The sequence below is a fragment of the Thamnophis elegans genome, chromosome 14 (genome assembly GCF_009769535.1).
Source record: "Thamnophis elegans isolate rThaEle1 chromosome 14, rThaEle1.pri, whole genome shotgun sequence".
NCBI lineage: Eukaryota > Metazoa > Chordata > Lepidosauria > Squamata > Colubridae > Thamnophis > Thamnophis elegans.
Window position 1 is genome coordinate 6,911,534 of NC_045554.1, and position 19,374 is coordinate 6,930,907.

Here is a 19,374-nt window from a genome sequence, read left to right on the forward strand (position 1 = left end):
TGTTGAGTCAAGGAGGATCAGGGTCTTCTTTGGATATGTAACAATTCAAACCACGGCCATTATGATTAGGGGTTAAATATGAAGAATGGTTGCAGGAATTGGGTATGTCTAATCTAGTGAAGGGACACAGTGGCACAGTGGCTAAGATGCTGAGCTTGTGGATCAGAAAGGTCGGCAGTTCAGCAGTTCGAATCCCTGGTGCTGCGTAACGGAGTGAGCTCCCATTACTTGTCCCAGCTTCTGCCAACCTAGCAGAACCTGTCGTTATAAAATCTACCTCATTACCCCCATGTGATGACGCTAGAGATGGAGTAGTCCTTAAAGACCAATTCTTCTTATTTTAATTGAGAAAGAAGGTTTTGGGCGGCGTTTTTAAAAAAATTATCTTTGCTCCGAACCAGATGCTCTGAATTTGAAGCTATCCTTGAAAGTTATAACAAGGAAGTGGAAAGTTTCCGGAAGAAGGACGTCATGACCATGGAAGAAATGAAGAATAACGTGGAAAAATTAACTGAGTTGTCAAAGAATTTGGACCATGCTCTTCTGGAATATGAGGTTAGTCTCCCTAGAGCTCAAGAGCTAAGCATGGACTAAATTATTTCAGAAGGGCTAATCTACGTAAATTGATAGAGAGGCTGTGCCATCAGGTTGGTGTTGGCCCTTAGTGACTACATAGATAGATTTCTCCATGATGATCTGTCCATAATGTGGTCCTTCAAGCCTCCCAACCTGTCCCTTTAAGTCTTCTAAACATGGACCTAAACTATTTCAGAAGGATCAACCCATGGTAATTGATAGATAAACTATATGACATTAAATTGGTGTTGAATCTTAGTGACAAAATAGATAGATTTCTCCACGATGATCTATCCTTAACCTTGTCCTTCAAGCCGCCTAACCTGGTCCTTTAAGTCTTCCAAACATGGATCTAAATTATTTCAGAAGGATCAACCCATGGAAATTGATAAACTGTATGACATCAAATGGGTGTTGAGTCTTGGTGACCATATAGATAGATTTCTGATCTGTCTCTGATCTGTCCTTAATGTGGTCCTTCAGACCTCCCAACCCGACCCTTCAGGTCTTCTAAGCATGGATCTAAATTATTTCAGAAGGACCAACCCATGGAAATTTATAGATAGACTATGTGACCTAACGCAAGTGTTGACTCTTAATGACTACACGGATAGATTTCTCATGATCATCTTAACCAGATCCTTCAGATCTTTCCACACTTCCAAGAGACTTATCACTTCTGTAACAAAGTCCATCCATTTGGTTGTTGGTTGTTGCTTCACCTTCTCCAGAAGTTTTACTGAGGTGTCTCAAGTAGGACAATTTGAACCTGGTCATCTGTCCCTTGAGTGAAAACTCTGGGTGGATTTGTTCAATCCTCCATTGGGTGGTTTCCTTGGTAGTCCGTGATATTTTCAGGAGTCTTCCCCAGTTCCAAAATTCAGAAGCATCAAATATTCTTCCTCCTCCTTTAAAGCCATGCACGCCTGTATCTGAACTCCTGTGTTAATTTTAACAGACGATCAATAAGGAAGAGGAGTTACTTGAACGAGAGAAAAGCCAGTTTCCGCTGCTGCAAACCATCATTTCACACAAGCTCCCGTTCGAGCAACTTTGGGTGACCGCTTACCACTTTCATGTGAAGTCTGAGGAGTGGATGAACGGTGAGGATTTGTACAGGGTGATGTGTTCCTCATAAACGCAACACGTTTGTTAAAAGAATGAAGAGGGAGTCTTTGACTTACGACCAAAATGGGGACCAGAATTTCCACGGCTAAGCAAGGCAGAGGTTAAGTCAGCAGCCTCCAATTTTACAGCCTCTTTTTTTGGCCATGATAGTTAAGTGGATCGCTGCAGTCGTTAAGTGAATCACATAGTAAAAGAATTCTTTATTGGCCAAGTGTGATTAGACACACAAGGAATTTGTCATTGGTGCATAAGCTTTCAGTGTACATACAACAATAGTGATAGATCATTATCATAGTCATGGTAAAAATGCATTAGAGCCAAGGTGGCGCAGTGGTTAAATGCAGCACTGCAGGCTACTGCTAGATCAGCAGGTCAGCGGTTCAAATCTCACCGGCTCAGGGTTGACTCAGCCTTCCATCCTTCCGAGGTGGGTAAAATGAGGACCCAGATTGTTGGGGGCAATATGCTGACTCTCTGTAAACCGCTTAGAGAGGGCTGAAAGCCCTATGAAGCGGTATATAAGTCTACTGCTATTGCTATTGCTATTGCTATTGCTATTCATATACATGTATGTATGTATGTATGTATATATGTATATACATATGTATGTATGTATGTATACATACATACATATATATATATATATATATATATATGATGAATGCATATAAACTGTGTGTGTGTGTGTGTGTGCGCGCGCGCGCCAGCATAACTCTGGAATGCCTCGAGCAATTTCAACCAAACTTGGTACACACATGACTTACTCTCTGGAAACAAATACTGTGGGGTAAGACACCCCTAAAACCCCTCGGGGTGTGTGTTCTGTTAAGATATAGCCTGTTGTGCCTTAAAATGGCTTCTACTGTATAGCACAGTGGAGTTGCCATGATAACAGCTTCACAGTCATCTTTTTGTGCGGGTCGGAGGGGAGGGGGAAGAAATTCCAACTTGGGGTCTGCTTCAGCCTCCTGGTGGTGGTGGTGGGGCTTTGGTCGAATGCTGGAGGGAAGCACTGCTGGTGACAAAGAGCCGGAGGGCCTCGTTCCGGTGGGACTGCATCATAGCCTGGAACTGGCTGACCATCTCAGCCTGCTGAGCCTCCAGGCGCCGGTCCCTGGCCTTGCACTCCTGCAGGTCTTCCCTCTGCTTGGAAAGCCCATGCTTGTAGTCCTCAGTGAGGTGCTTCTGCTGAGCCTCCTTCTCGGCCAGATCCAATTTGAACTGAGCTTTTTTGCCAACTCTTTCTCATGGTGGCTGCTTAGCTCCAGCAACTGCTTCCTAAGGAGCCCGGGCGGGCAGGCAAGTAGTCGCTGGGAGGGGAGGGGCACATAGAGACTGATAAGGCGCCCCTCAACACGAGTGAATTGACCACGCCCACCCAGTCACACAACCACCTTGCCACGCCCACCCCACCTGTCCTTAGGCAGATCACATGAGTGGTCCACGGGATTTAAAATTATGAATTTAGTGGTCCTTGAGCTCCCAAAGGTTGGTGACTCCTGGACTAGAAGACCTTCACAGACCCTTCCAACTCTGTTATTCTGTTAAAAGGTCTTCGGAGAATCCTTTATGCTCTGAAAGCATTTTTCAAACCGAAGAGTCTTTCCCCAATTAGGCGTCCCTTCGAAGTTGGCTTCCTGCTCAGCATAGCTGTCTTCAAACACCTTTTTTTTTCCTTTTTATCCTTGAGGCTGTCTTTTCTCCAATTAGAATCCCCGTCCAAGGACCCGACCAGCTTAAAAATTATAATTCAAAGCCCATTCTTCTGCTTATTCACCAGCTCCAGCCAACCGTGTGCTGATGAAAGGGGGGGGGGGGTAGATTTATAATTCCTGCTGCTGCTGTCACCTTAGTGTCACATTAATGCAGCTGTCATGTTAATGCAGAAGGATCATTCCTAATTCATATTTTCATGGCATTGAGAATGTGTCAAACTTAATTGGCTTTGAAAGCAGGCTCCTGCTTCTAACCATCTGCGGGTGCTTCCTTCTAGCATTTCTTTCTTTTCTTTTTTTCTTTTTTTTTTGTTTGCGGCATGCAGGGTCTGTCCTCCAACTGAACGCGGAGGAAATCAGCGAGGACGTCGCCAATATGTGGCGAACCATGTACAAATTGACCAAGACCTTTATAGATCTCCCGGGCCCCAAGCGGATGGCGGAGAATGTGAAGTTTAAAATCGACAAGTTCAAGCAACATCTGCCCGTCCTTTCCATCGCCTGCAATCATGGGATGAAAGACCGGCATTGGGAACAGGTCTGCTGATCTGAACAACAATTCCCACAAGCGGAATGGTTAAGGTTGTGTGTGTGTGTGTGCGTGTGTGTGTGTGTGTGTGTGTGTGTGTGTGTGTGTGGATTAGAAGCAGGGAAGCCTCCGAGTTTTAGACCAGTTCAAGAAACAGATGCTGCAAAGCAGGGGTGTCAAACTCAATTTCACGGGGGGCCGCATCAGAGTTGTGTTTGACCTTGGTGGACTGTGATGGGGGTGGCCATGGTGGGGGTGGCCAACTTGACATCACTCATGGCCATCTGTGGTGGCCAAGTGCTAAGGCAGGACTTCTGTCAGACCCTCCCTCACTCTCATTATAATCTCCTTCCTTCCTTCCTTCCTTCCTTCCTTCCTTCCTTCCTTCCTTCCCTCCCTCCCTCCCTCCCTCCCTCCCTCCGTCTTTATTCTCCTTTCTTCTTCCTTCTCCTTTCTTCTTCCTTTGTTGCTCTCTTCCCACCTTCCCTTCTTTTTCTTTGTCTTACCTCTTTCCCTTTCTCCTTTCCTGTCCCTTCTTCCATGCTCAAATGCAAAAGGGGAAGAAACATTTCTCGTTTTGTTTTTAATTTGTTTTGCTAGCCCTCTGCCAGTGAAAATGGAGCTCTGTTTTCTCTCACAGAGGCACCGGGGGCCGGCCCTTTTCTGTTTCCAGTGGCCCCGTGGGCCAGATCTAAGCACCCTGTGGGCCGGATTCGGCCCGCGGGCCCTGAGTTTGACACCCCTGCCTTAGAGGGAAGCTGGTTTCTGAGGCTTTCGAACCATGGCTCAAAACTTAGCTTTAGGCATGAGCTAGGCCATTTGTTACAGCTTGTTCACAATCTATCAATAGCAATAGCAGTTAGACTTATATACCGCTTCATAGGGCTTTCAGCCCTCTCTAAGCGGTTTACAGAGTCAGCATATTGCCCCCACAGTCTGGGTCCTCATTCCACCCACCTCGGAAGGATGGAAGGCTGAGTCAACCTTGAGCCGGTGAGATTTGAACCACCAAACTGCAGATAGCAGTCAGCTGAAGTGGCCTGCAGTACTGCACTCTAACCACTGCGCCACCTCGGCTCATACAGTTAAAGCAAACCGTAGCACCTTCTCCTCTTTCCTTCTTTTTCCTTCTTTGCTCTCTTCCCACCTTCCCTTCTTTTTCTTTGTCTTACCTCTTTCCCTTTCTCCTTTCCTGTCCCTTCTTGCATGCTCAAACGGAAAAGGGGAAGAAACATTTCTCCTTTTGTTTTTTAGTTTGTTTTGCTAGTCCTCTGCCAGTGTGTCCCCACCCCCCGCTCCCCCAGGCCAGATCTAAGCTCCCTAAGCACGCCTTGAGTTTGACACCCCTGCTATGCAGGTGGTCCTCAACTTACAGCAGTTCATTTACTGACTGTTTGAAGTTATGACGATGCTGAAAACAGTCACTTCTGACCATTTTTCACACAACCGTTACAACATTCCCATAGTCATGAGATCAAAATTCAGAAGCTTGGCAACGGACTCGTATTTATGATGGTTTCAATGTCCCGAGTGTCAGCGTTCCAAGTATCATATAGAATTAAATCAGAGTCCAAGGCAAAATGATCCTTAAAGTTCAAATTTAATAAAGCAGACATCTTAGCACATCTGTGTTAAACTCAATTCGGGGAATTACATCACAATTCCACCCAGTTAAAAGTTCATGATCTTGTCCCCACACTCACAATCCATCACATGGTCCAATCTTCTTCTTCCACGCTGATATCTCTACCCAACTCCTTCCGGTCAGATGTAAAAGTGCAGAGACAAAAGATGACCTTGGTCTTCTAGAAAAGAATGATAACAATACATTCCACAAGCCTACTCCTGTCTATTCCCCCTCCCATCAACTATACTAAAGAAACAACATAATGAAACAAGAGAAAGTGTGGCAGGCCAAAATTCTAAAAGGAATATAATTGCAGGCCTGACACCGTGGTCCTGTGATCCCCTTTTTGTGACCTTCTGACAAACAAAGTCCATGGAGAAATCAGATTCACTTAACAACCCCCTGTCAGGCCTGCAATTATATTCCTTTTAGAATTTTGGCCTGCCACACTTTCTCTTATTTCATTATGCTGTTTCATTAGTATAGTCGATGGGAGGGGGGAATAGAAGGAGTAGGATTGTGGAATATATTGTTTTCATTCTTTACTAGAAGCCAAGGTCACCCTTTGTCTCCGCACCAGTACACCTGACCGGAAGAAGCTGGGTGTGGATGCCAGCATGGAAGAAGAAGATTGGACCATGTGATGGATTTGTGGGTGTGGGGACAAGATCATGAACTTTTAACTGGGTGGAATTCTGATGTCATTTCCAGTATTGGGATTACACAGATGTGCAAAGATGTCTGCTTTATTAAATTGGAACTTTAAGGATCGATTTGCCTTTGATTCTGATTTAATTCTACATGATACTAGGAACACTGACATCCTCAACATTCAAAGGAGATGTCAATGGAGATTCTCCGTCATCCAGATCATGGTTTCCCCCAAAGGTGCTTTTTTCAAGAGGCAACGCGACTTTCTGGTTTTTCTTTGAAGAAGCTTCTTGGATGAGGAGCAAAATGTCTTCAAAGAAAAACCAGAAAATTCAGCTGCCTCTTTAAAAAAAAAAAGCACCTTTGGGATTGTCATGTATATCCCCAAAAGAGCTTTGATCCCATTTTCTGGACGTTTTTGTATAGTCCCACAGGAATTTCATCTGGACCTGGAGTTTTATTGTTGTTGTTGTTGTTTTTTTAATTCAATGCCATCTCTAACTCAGTTTTTGTAATTGGTCTGTTTATCGTTTCTCTCTGTTCATCTGCAATTGGATTTAGGGTTGCTAAATTTAGATACTGTTTGATTTTGTCTTCCGCTATGTTATATTGAGAATGAAGTTTAGTAAAAACACCTTTGAATTATGTTCTTTTTCTCTTCCGCTCTGTGTTGTATGGACCCATCCTCATCTTGTAGCTGATATATTGTCCCTTTTTCTTTTTCTTTTTTTCAGTTTGCATGCTAACCAACGTTCAGGTTTATTTGTGTGTGCGAAATACTATTGTTTAGCCAATTTAAGCTCCTGGGCTAGTTCTTCCTGTACTGTTTAAGTTATGTTTTATGATCTCTCTTTTTTCTTTCTTGGACCCGTTTTGTGGATCCTTCCGCAATTCCAATTCCGCCTCCTTAAGTTCCCTCTGTAATATCTCTTGTTGTACCTTTTTTTCCCTTGTTTTTCCTTGCCATTTTCTGATCCTGTTTTCTGATCGCCATCTTCCCTTTTTTTCACCATACCTTGCTAACAATCCTGAAGACCAAACAATGCTATTATCCCCATATAATTTAGGACAGCAGCCCCCAAAACCTTTTGGGCACCAGGGAACGGTTCCATGGAGAGAAGGTTTTCTGCAGGACAGAGGAGCATGTGGTTCTGTGTCCTGCCTGCATCCCACGAATGGCGTTTCACTTGTTTACGTGGCCCGGTTGCTGGCATGTCGCAGCCTCATCCTGTACCAAGGACTGGGAGTTGGGGACCTCTGATTTAGGATTTTCATCCATTTCTCCTTCGTAATGCTTATCTCCCTTCTGATTTTCCAGATCAGTGAGATTGTGGGCTATGAGATACGGCCAGATGACACAACTTCCTTGATGAATATGTTGGAATTCGGGCTATCAAAATACATTGACAAGTAAGGAAGACATCCCCCCACCCCAAAAAATCCTTTATCCTTGTTTGCTGAAACCAAAGACATTTACAGATAGTCCTTGACTTACAGCCTTTAACAACTGTTTGAAGTTACAGTGGCACTTATGGCCGGTTCTCACATTTTGAATCGCTGGAGTACCCCTCTGATCACATGATCAAAATTCAGCCGCTGTTGTGACCTAGGCTTCTTGATACAGTAAAAAGCACACGCTTAGCCCCCAAAACCCTCTTTCTATTTCAAAGGCTGTGAATCAAGTTCATTCATGAGTCCCAAATAGTTTGTAAAGAGTCCGTCAGAAGTCTGCCACAGTCCTTCGCAATAAGGCTTTGTCTCCCTTGAAACCCTGCCAAAGACCTAATTGGCAATTAGCTTTGCAAGGCCACACGGAGCACAGAGTCAAAACGGAGCTCCAGAATTGAAACCGACTGGAACGAACAAAGTTGCTTCCTGCAAAGACTCATGTGCCTTTGCTCCTCCTTTACGTCTTATGGGAGGGGCCAATCTCCTTCAAGCCTTACTCCCAAGTTATCCCTTTTGTCTTAACTATTCTTGCCTTCTGGCAGCTCTGCGCATGTACGCACTGGGAATAGGGGGAGTCTGATGTCGGATTCCGGAGGCTCCGGAGGCAGCACATAACTCCCAGATGGCCTTGGTCCCCTCTCTGCCTCCAACACAGAGCCCTTCTCAAAGCCTTCCCCAGACTCCAGGCCTGGCCCAGGTTCCTCCCCAACCTCCTCACTGTCCGAATCTGGCTGCTGACAGACCACAACAGCTGCTTGGCAACTGGTTCATATTTATGAAGGCTTGCAGTGTCCTGGGAGGGTCACGTCACATTTTGTGACGTTCCCACAAGCAAAGTCGATGGCCAAGCCAGATTGACAGAACAACCGTATTACTAAACTAACAACCGCAGTGATTCACTTAGCAACTGCGACAAGAAAGGGCACAAAATGGGGCGGCAATTCACTCAACAACTGTCTTGCTTAATAATGGAAATTTTGGGCTCAATTGTGGTCGCCAATCGAGGACTACGGATACAGAAAAAGGCAATGAATATATTTTCCTGGCTGTAGTTTGCAAAATGTTCCCCTTCTTTTCTTTTAGCGCCCTGACCAGTCGGTGTTCCTGGATAAAACGGGGTTAAGCTACGAATCCAAAGCGGGGAAAGTTCGTTCCTTCCCAGGGGTATCAGGTGCCAACTTTGCTAACTTTCTCTTTTCCCTTGTAGAATCGAGCCGATTGGTGCCGCAGCCAGCAAAGAATATTCCTTAGAGAAAAACATGGAGAAGATGAAATCGGAATGGGTCAACATCCGTTTCACTTTTGTGAAATACAGGGATACGGTCAGTAGGTTCTTGGTTCTTTGTCATTGAATTCTGGTCTGACGCATGTTTTTTTCATTGAAGGTGCTGACCTCCTTTGAGTCTGCTCCTGATTTGACCATTGAGAAACTGATCATAGACATGAAAGAAACCTCAGAGGAGAACTCTTTAGTTAGGCTGTTTGCTCTCTCTCTCTCTCTCTCTCTCTCTCTCTCTCTCTCTCTCTCTCTGTGTGTGTGTGTGTGTGTGAGAGAGAGAGAGAGAGAGAGAGAGAGAGAGAGAGAATTTTGCACCATAGGTCATATACCATCAGCACAAAGAATCAGCACAAAGAATCATCTCACACAAAGCATATTCATCCCCACCCTGTATTACCAGTGCCAAACATGGATGCTTGCAAGAAAGCCTAAGCAAAAGTTAGTCACCGCAGAAATGAGATGTTTGAGGAAAGCCAGAAGGGATAAAATTAAAAAAATGAGATCAAAAAAGAAAGAATTGGAATAGAAACAAGCTTAAACTACATACAGAAACAGCAAATTAAGCAGTTTGTTCATCTAGAGAGAGTAGAGTAGAGTAGAGTAGAGTAGGGTAGAATAGAATTGAATAACAGAGTTGGATGGGACCTTGGAGGTCTTCTAGTCCAACCCCCTGCTTAAGCAGGAAACCCTACACCACTTCAGACAAATGGTTATAGGATTATAGAATGTCATAGGATTCTATAGGATTGTATATACCATACAAAAAGAGGAGAAGGCTAAAGAACACGAGACAGATCCAGAAGAAGATGGAGAGGCAACATCTAAGACACACTACAGTAGCATCAAATAACAATGGTTGAGGCCGCCAGAAGTGCAAGTGCAAGAACCAGAATTTTGTATTTGCCTCAAGACCTGAGGTGGTAAAAGGGGAAGAGAAGAAAGAGGAGGAGGAGGAGGAGGAGGAGGAGGAGGAGGAGGAGGAGGAGGAGGAGGAGGAGGAGGAGGAGACAGGTTCTGGAGAGGGGGACAACCCTCATATCATCAGCCACAGTAATTTCCGATACAGATGGTACATGAAAACCAAGGAAAGAAAATATGAAGCTGTGTCAGGGCTTGCCTTCATAGAATTGAGATCACGATGAAGCAAAAAATAAGATAGGAAGCATAGTAAGTTATTAAAGTTATGCATCGGTTCTCAAGAGCATCCTTCAGACATGTGGACTTCAACTTTTGGAATTCCACAGCCAACATGGCTCTTGACGTCTGCATCTAGAGGGTGATGGATCCCGTATTATGTTGGGGAGTGGAAAAGAGTTTTAAGATCCTAGAAATCGAGTGCCAAAATACTTTAATTTCCCTGCAAACACCTGTTTTTTTGCAGGATACCAACATCCTTTCGGCTGTTGATGACATTCAACTGTTGCTGGATGACCACATCATCAAGACGCAGACCATGTGCGGCTCTCCGTTTATCAAGCCAATCGAAGCCGAATGTCGGGTGAGTGGCCTAACAGTGGCCTGTGGCATTGGTCAGATTTCAGCAGCAGATACTGGATCGCTTTCTTCAAGCTGGCCTAAATCTGATCTCCTTTAAACCATTCCTTGACATCTTACTATGCAATAGAAAGAGGATTATCAGGGACAGGATTCAGAAAATAGGCCGTTTTATCTCTGATCTTGGAGGGATGATTGAGAAGAACAGGCAGTCTTTGACTTATTACCATAATTTGGGCCAAAATGTTCATTGTATTTTTATTAAAAAATATTTTTTTCAACATATAAACATTTCATCTTTCCTTAAACATTGTGTTGTCTGGGTACAAATATCTCTGTGTAACAGCTTTCAGCATTTACAACATCTTTTACATTAATATGAATTCTCTAATCTTAAAATTGCAATGTCTTAAGCAATTGAACATTATTAACCTATTCATTTCCCTCTTAACATATCTTCTAATAAAAGTACAATACTAACATTAATCATAATTATCTTCCTCCTCATAATACTAAGAATTATCATCTTGTTTATACCTCTATCTTATTTTCTACTCCTCTTTAATCTTCTTCCCTCATTTTTAATTTCCCTCTTTTTCCCTCTTCACCGTTGATAAAACACTTCCCATATCTTATAATATTCAGTTTGTTCTCTTTAATTCTTAATGTTAATCCATTCATTTCTGCACATTCTATTTTCCTAATCGCCTTCTCATCAAGAGGAATCTCATCACTCTTCCAATGTCCGTTGTTAAGCAAAGTGGTTGTTACATGAATGGTGTCCGATTTTACAACCTCTTTTGCTACGATTGTTAAGCAAATCACTGCACTTTTAAATGAATCATGTTGTCAGCATTCCAAATATCATCCAGAATTAAATCAGAGTCCAAGGCAGAACTTTCCTCAAAGTTCCAATTTAGTAAGAGAGACATTTTGGTACAAACTGTGGAAACCCAAATCTGAAAGCTTCCTGGGTTTCCCACCCAGTTGAAAGTTCATGATCTTGCCCCCACACCCACAAGTCCACCACATGGTCCAATCTTCCACTTCCACGCTGGCATTTCCACCCATCTAGTTCTGGTCACGTACAGAGGCACGGAGACAAAGAATGACCTTGGGCTTCTAGAAAGGAATGTTTTATTTTGACAACAACACATTCTACAATTCTACTCCTTACTATTCCCCCTCCCAATTACCCCACTAATGAAACAGCTGTCAGGCCTGCAGCGGTTCCTTTAAGTATCTTTGGCCTGCCACACTCTCCTTAAGGGGGGGGGGGAATTAGCAAGGGGTAGAATGTGTTGTTTTCAAAATAAAAAATTCCTTTCTAGAAGCTCAAGGTCATCTTTTGTCTCCCAAACCTTTGCACCTGATCGGAAGGTATTAGGTATTAGGTATTTTATTATTTGTATGCCGCCCTTCTCCGGGAGGACTCAGGGCGGCGAACAATTCAAAGGGGAAAAAAAGGGGGAACATAAAAGACAAAATACAAATAATAAAAGTAGGCAACAGTCGCACAACCATACATGTCGAGAGGGGAGGGAACTCATCACCCCCAGGCCTGCTGACAAAGCCAGGTTTTGACGGCTTTTCGGAAGGCCTGGAGAGAGGTGAGGGTCCGAATCCTTACGAGGAGTTCATTCCAGAGGGCCGGAGCTGCCACAGAGAAGGCCCTCCCCCGGGTAATAGCCAGGTGGCATTGGCTGGTAGATCGCACCCGGAGGAGGCCAACCCTGTGAGATCTAATGGGTCTGTGGGAGGTAATTGGCAGCGGGCAGTCTCTCAAGAGCAGCTGGGCGTAGACGTCAGCGTGGAAGAAGAAGATTGGACCATGTGATGGACTGTGGGTGTGGGGACAAGATCATGAACTTTTAACTGGGTGGGATTCTGATGTGACTTCCAGAATTGGGATTCCATAGCACAATGCCAACATGCCTGCCTTATTAAATTGGAACTTTAAGCATAAGTTTGCCTTTGACTCTGATTAAATTCTGCATGATATTTGGAACGCTGACAACAGCATAGTAAAGAAAGAGAGAGAGAGAGTGTGTGGCAGGCCAAACATCCTAAAAGGAATATGACTGGAGGCCTGACACATGTAGTCCATTCAGTGATTTGGTTTGTCAGAAACTGGCTGGAAACATTGCAAATCCCTGAGTCGGTTCTTTTTTTTTTTTCCAGAGATGGGAAGAAAAACTTGTCCTGATGCAGGAAATTATGGACAACTGGTTAAAATGTCAGGCAACCTGGCTTTACCTGGAACCCATCTTCAGCTCCGAGGATATTATTGCTCAAATGCCCGAAGAAGGCCGAAAATTTGGGATAGTAGATGCTTACTGGAAGGACATCATGGCCCAAGCGGTAGGGGTTGCCTTTGGCCTGCTGGTTTTTGAAATACCCATTTCAGAATATTGTCCGGAGTCCTTGTCACATCGGCTTAATGAAGGATCTCGGGGTGGCATTCCGAAAACTTGTTGAACTTGGTTACTTGGTTGAAGTAGTTGGTTAGCTCAGTTGACTGGTTTGCTTTGCGTTTTTGGCTTCTGAGGGTGGCCCATTGGTGAGACCTGCAAGATAGTTCAGAGAAAGAGCACAACCAGAAGTCCTACCGTCTTTCCCCAAAAATAAGACAAGGTCTTATTTTCTTTTGACCTCCCCGAAATAAGCGCTTGGCCTTATTTTTGGGAAGGTCTTATTAATTTTGAGGTGCAGGAGGCCCCTTAATCTCAGCCCATGTTCCATGGATCAGCTGGTCCAGAGAGGACTGGAAGTTCTGCCTCTGTTTCTCATCCAAGAAGCTGCATTCAATTCTGTCAGTCAGAACTGAAGAACCCAAAGGTGCTTTTTCAAGAGGCAGCTGAGTTTTTCTTTGTTTTTCCTCGAAGATGTTTTGCTTCTTATCCAAGAAGCTTCCCTCATCAAACAAGCTTCTTGGATGAGAAGCAAAATGTCTTCAAGGAAAAACCTAGACAGTCCGGCTGCCTCTTGGAAAAGCACCTTTGGGACAACCATGACCTGGATGACTGAGAATCTCCATAAATATAAAACTGAAGAAGTTTCTTGGAGGAGAAGTGAAACATTTTTGAAGAAAACAAAAAACCCAGGAAGTGTTCTGACCGAGGCTTCCTGAGAGCATGAAGTCCCGACAAAACCCCTTTTATTCATTGACTGTGAATTCTGCTCATTCACATTCAGCAAAGTCTTTCAAGGGAGGATTTACAGTCACAGACCTTATCTGGCTTGGAGAGCTGCCAGGCCGATCTCTACAGAACTTGGCCAGGAGTCTCAGAGAGTCACGAATCAATTAAGGGAACTAATTGTTTCCTGCAAACCCCAGTCCCCTTTCGCTCCTCTTTTATTTCCTCTGGGAGGGGCCATTCATCATCCACCCGTGGCCTTACCCAAGTCAACCCCTGTTCCTTAGCTGTTCCCTTCGTCTGGCAACTCTGCACATGCGCACATTGGGAACAGGCTCCAGCTGTTCGTCTGCCTCACTGATGTCTGACTCTGAAGGCAGCTGGTAACTGGCATACGGCCCTGGCCCCCTCTCTGCCTCCCACACAGAGCCCTCCTCAGAGCCTTCCCCAGACTCCAGGACTGGCCCAGGTTCCTCCCCAACCTCCTCACTCTCTGAATCTGCTGCCAGCTCCACTGACCACTGGCGGGCCACAACAGGAAGTCCAGGCTGTCTCTTGAAAAAGCACCTTTGGGACCACCATGACCAGGATGATGGAGAATCTCCATAGATGTCTCTTATCTTTGTGGTTAATCATAGGTTAAAGACACCCGAGTCCTCATCGCTACGGAACAGCCCAAGATGTTGAACCGACTTCAAGAAGCAAATATGTTTTTGGAAGACATCCAGAAGGGCCTGAATAATTACTTAGAAAAGAAGAGATTATTTTTCCCAAGGTATGTCTCTTCTCAATTGGCAGGCGAAGAATGCTCATTGCAACCATTGGTTGGCTAAGCACACCTTCATTCCTTTAGGTGCTGTTGCCTGGGGGGAGGGGTTCTGGGAGTTGGAGTCCAGATGTCTCAATGTGGCTAAGATTGGAAAACACTATAGTAATGGACGTGGCCCTCTGGAATCTCTTTTGAACAGGTTCTTCTTCCTTTCAAACGATGAGCTGCTGGAGATTTTATCTGAAACCAAAGACCCTCTCCGCGTTCAGCCACACTTGAAGAAGTGCTTCGAGGGGATTGCAAAACTGGAGTTCACCGAAGCATTGGAAATAACAGGAATGATCAGTTCAGAGAAGGAAGTTGTTCCTTTCATTAAGAAAATCTTTCCACTTCACGCCAGGGTAATTCTTCTCTCCCTCCCGCCTTCCTTCCTTCTCTTTTTTCCTTCACTTTTTCTCTTTCCTTCTCTGTGTTTTTGCCCTTCCTTCCTTTCGCTTGCTTCTTTCCTTCCTTCCTTTGTTCTTTCCTTCCTTCCTTCCCTCTCTCCTTCCCTCCCTCCCTTTCTCCTTCCTTCCTTCCCTCTCTCCTTCCCTCCCTCCCTTGCTCCTTCCTTCCTTTGTTCTTTCCTTCCTTCTTTCCTTCTCTCCTTCCTTCCCTCCCTTGCTCCTTCCTTCCTTCCTTCATTCATTCCCACTCTCCTTCCCTCCCTCCATTGCTCTTTCCTTCCTTCCCTCCCTCCCTTGCTCCTTCCTTCCTTCCTTCCCAGCTTTGGGAAATGTCCTATTTTAGATGCTGAAATTTAGGCGAACCTTTACACAACTTCACGGTCAAAATATATTGAACTGCAATCCTACACTTGCACATCCTGTGGAGGGGGGGTGTTTTAGAGGGGTGTTTAAAGGTTAGGTCCCTAACCTTTTTGAGTCTGCGGCCCGGTGGTGGCACTGATGGCGGCTTCGGCAGTTTTGGCATCGAGGAATGGTTTTGCACACACAACCTAAATCCTGTCATATGCGAATGAAGCTTTGCACGCTCACCCGCTGTTTCCATGGCCCAGTTCCCAGCGGGCCAGAGCACGCTAGCAGTCTGCGGCTCGGAGGTTGGGGAGCCCTGTTTTAGAGTGCCAGTTGGGTTTAAGAGGCTGTTATTGCAGTCTTAGGGACGTGGTGGCTCAGTGGCTAAGACACTGAGCTTGTCAATCAGAAAGGTCGGCAATTCGGCGATTTGAATCCCTAGCGCCGCGTAACAGAGTGAGCCCCCATTACTTGTCCCCGCTTCTGCCAATCTTGCAGTTCGAAAGCATGTAAAGTAGAAAAATAGGGACCACCTTTGGTGGGAAGGGAACAGCGCTCCGTGCACCTTCGGTGTTTAGTCATGCTGGCCTCATGACCACGGAGACGTCTTCGGACAGCGCTGGCTCTTCGGCTTTGAAACAGAGATGAGCACCGCCCCCTAGAGTCAGGAACGACTAGCACATATGTGTGAAGGGAACCTTTACTTTTACCTATTGCAATCTTCCTTCCAAGGCCCATTCCCTTTTTACTCTTATCTTATTTGTGTGTGTGTGATTTCATTGTAATTTGTCTTTTTTGCATTTCTCTCTCTTTTTACTTTATTCTTTCAGGGCATGGTTGAGAAATGGCTGTTGCAGGTGGAGGAAATGATGTTGGCTAGCATCAGGCAAGTCATGGAAAACGGCATCAAAGGGTACGATGAGGTGAGCAGCTAATCCACAAATCCTTTGAAGAGTTCACTTGCACCCCAAAGCCTCAGGAACACAACCTGAACAAAAGGAGTCGAGATGCAGATGTGCTTAAAAGTGTTGGATCCATTGTTAACAGCTGTATTTTCTAAGCTGAAACCATTATGTTTTCCGAAGTCGCTGTCCACAGGTTCTAGCTTGTGCATTCATTTGTATATATCCATTTTTAAAAAAAAATGTGCTTTAGAGTCACGTAAGAGCTTGAGAAAGAAAGCTGGTTTTTTTCATTTTAAAAGGGCCCATTTGAAGAGAAGGGAATCCCTGAGATTTTGAGAGGCACAGGGAATAGGAAAGTGCTGAACAAATTGTAGGGTTGTTGCAGGACTGTTGTTTTGTTGCACAAAATGACAGGCTTTAGACTTCTCAGGATACAGGAAAGGTTTATTTGGCAGCCAGGTTCAGAAAGTTATCGAAATGGCTAACATTGCAAATCCTGAACCACCTTCATCATCAAAGCACACGTTCTTATACATTCTCAAAGGCAGCGTAACACGGAAACACTTAATTCATTTCTTAGTGGTTACCTTGAGGAGAGAAGCCTTATAAGGAGATGGGATCTTACTTCTCCTTTTGTTTATGGAGTACGTGTCATTAACGAACTTTAATTGAACCTTGGACTTTTGACATAGATTTTGACATAGGGGCATCTTATGGTTAGGCACTGGCTTCCTGTTCTTTTGCAAGCTGCAATTCTGCCTATGTGACTTTAATATAGAAGTAAAGGGGCTCTAAGAGGTTGTCCAGCCTGACCCAGTAGGTTTCACACTTAATGTCCAAATCTCACTTTACGTCTGCTTTAGTTTAGTTTTTTTTAAAAAAATGTTTTAAAAAAGAGAAGAAGAAAGCCCGTTTTAGGGCTTACCGACCGTTTTAACAAGTGCTTCTCTGACCCCTATCAAAACAGATGTTTGATGCTTCATAGCTATAGCCGGAAAAGGCACAAATATTTTTTTTCTTGTCTGCGTATGTGTATTTTTTTTAGGTTCCTCGAAAAGCGTGGGTGCTGCAGTGGCCAGGACAAGCTGTTATTTGTGTATCCTCAATCTTCTGGACCAAAGAAGTATCGGAAGCCATACAGGAAACCTCTTTACCTGTAATTTCACACATACTCCTTAAATGTCCAGATATAGCAACTTTTCTCAGTCACCTTAGATAGGTTGGGACTACAACTCCCAAATTCTCCAGCTGTTGCTTGGTGACGCCTGATATGCAGAGATTGTACCAGACTCCACAATATTAATGGGGTTCCTATCTAGATATGCAACGTCCAGGTAGCCCCTGACTTATGACCTGTTGCTTAGTCACCATTCAGGGTTATGACCTCCCCCCCAAAAGCTTCTTATTTTACTTTTAATGATAAAACCACAGAAGATCATTGAGTCCTGCTCTATGCAGGCGGTCCTTGACTAACGATCACAATTACGAGCAACGTTTCCATAGCTAAGCAAGGCCGTTGTTAAGCGAGTCACACCCAATTCTAAGACCTTTTTTTTCTGCCGAGGCTGTTAATTGGATCACTGCAATTAAGTGAGCCACGGGGTCATTAAGCGAATCTGCTTTCCCCCGTTGACTTTGCTTGCCGGAAAGTTGCAAATGGCGGTCACACAACCCAGGATGTTGCAACTATTGTAAATGGATGCTGGTTTGCCAAGGGCTTAAATTTGGATGTCGCAACTGCGGCGATGCCATGGCGGATGTAATCGCAAGTAACAGTCAAAAAGTCACATTTTTCAGAACCGTTGTAACCAGTGGTGGGTTCCGGATCCCGGTGTAACGGGGTCCGGCGTCCACCACATGAATGTGTGCAGCGCACGCATATGTACTTATGCCCGTGATGCTCTGCGACACTCTAGCTGCTCGGTGGAGCATCGCGTAGGCACTGTACGCTCTGTGCGTCTATAAGGAAGCCCGGAACAGCTCCAAAACCGGTAAGGAGAGCGGGTGGGTGGGCCCTCTGGAGCACTGTACTGGAACGGTGCCTGGTGCTCGCAGCAGGCACCAGTACGCCCGTACCGGGGTGTACCGTCTGCAACCCACCACTGGTTGTAACCAAACAAATGGTTTTTAAGTCGAGGGTTGCCTGTATGTGATATTTTTTTAAAAAATGTAACTCCTTTATAAAATAGGAGAGAGAAAAATACACCAATGTTTTGATTTGTTTTGGGAATTCCTGGGGGCCATTTTTTCCCATCCCTGACGGCTCTCGTGAGGAGGAGGTCCAGTCTCATTGCTGTGTCTCTGCTTCAGGCATTTTTGGAAAAAAGCAACAAGCAGATTGGGGAGATCGTGGAGCTGGTGAGAGGAAAGCTGTCGAGCGGAGCTCGGTTGACCCTGGGTGCCCTCACGGTCATTGATGTGCATGGTAAGTGGCAACGGAAAGGATGAAAAAGATGTTGAAGTAGGGATTGTCTTAAGAGGGGTGGAAGGGAGAGCAAGGAACGTTACGGATTAGGGGATAAAGGTAAAGGTTTTCCTGTCCAGTTGTGTCCGACTCTAGGGGTCAGTGCTCATCTTTGTTTCTTAGCCAAGGGAGCCAATGTTGCCCAAAGACCCTTCCGTGGTCATGTGGCCAGCATGACTATGTGTTGTGGCGCATGGAATGCTGTTACTTTCCCACTGAAGGGGTATCTATTTATGTACTCGCATTTGCATGCTTTCGAATTGCTAGTGGTACCTATTTATCTACTCGTATTTGCATGCTTTCGAACTGCTAGTGGTACATTTATCTACTCGCATTTGCATGCTTTCGAACTGCTAGTGGTACCTATTTATCTATTTGCATTTTCATACTTTCGAACTGCTAGAGGTACCTATTTATCTACTTGCATTTGCATGCTTCCAAACTGCTAGTGGTACCTATTTATCTACTCGCATTTGCATACTTTCAAACTTATTTATCTACTCACATTTACATGCTTTCAAACTGATAGAGGTACCTATTTATCTACTTGCATTTTTATACTTTCAAACTGCAAGGTGGGTAGGAGCTGGAGCAAGGAACAGGAGCTCACCCCATCACACAGTCCTCAGGTCTTGAAACTGGTTTGTCAGCTTTCCTGCTGACAAGCTTAGTATCTTTAACTACTGAGCCATCACAATCCTGGATGAGAAGTTACTAAATTGCTGATGTTTGATACAAATCGACGTAGGACTGCAACTGGGAACAGAATTTGTTTTGCTAAGCGAGGCGGTGATTTTTACTGAGTCATGGTCAATTTTACAATCTTTTTGGCCACAGTTGTTAATGAATCACTGCAG

At 44.6% G+C, this 19,374-nt stretch overlaps 1 protein-coding gene across 1 annotated transcript in view; it reads left to right on the forward strand.

Moving 5' to 3' along the window:
• DNAH3 (dynein axonemal heavy chain 3) overlaps positions 1-19,374 on the forward strand; it is a 137,356-nt gene that overhangs the window by 30,830 nt on the left and 87,152 nt on the right. The window contains exons 18-20 of the mRNA XM_032231008.1: positions 402-555; positions 1,535-1,679; positions 3,746-3,957. Of these exons, the coding sequence (XP_032086899.1) occupies positions 402-555; positions 1,535-1,679; positions 3,746-3,957 (511 nt within the window). The remainder of the gene's footprint in view (positions 1-401; positions 556-1,534; positions 1,680-3,745; positions 3,958-19,374) is intronic.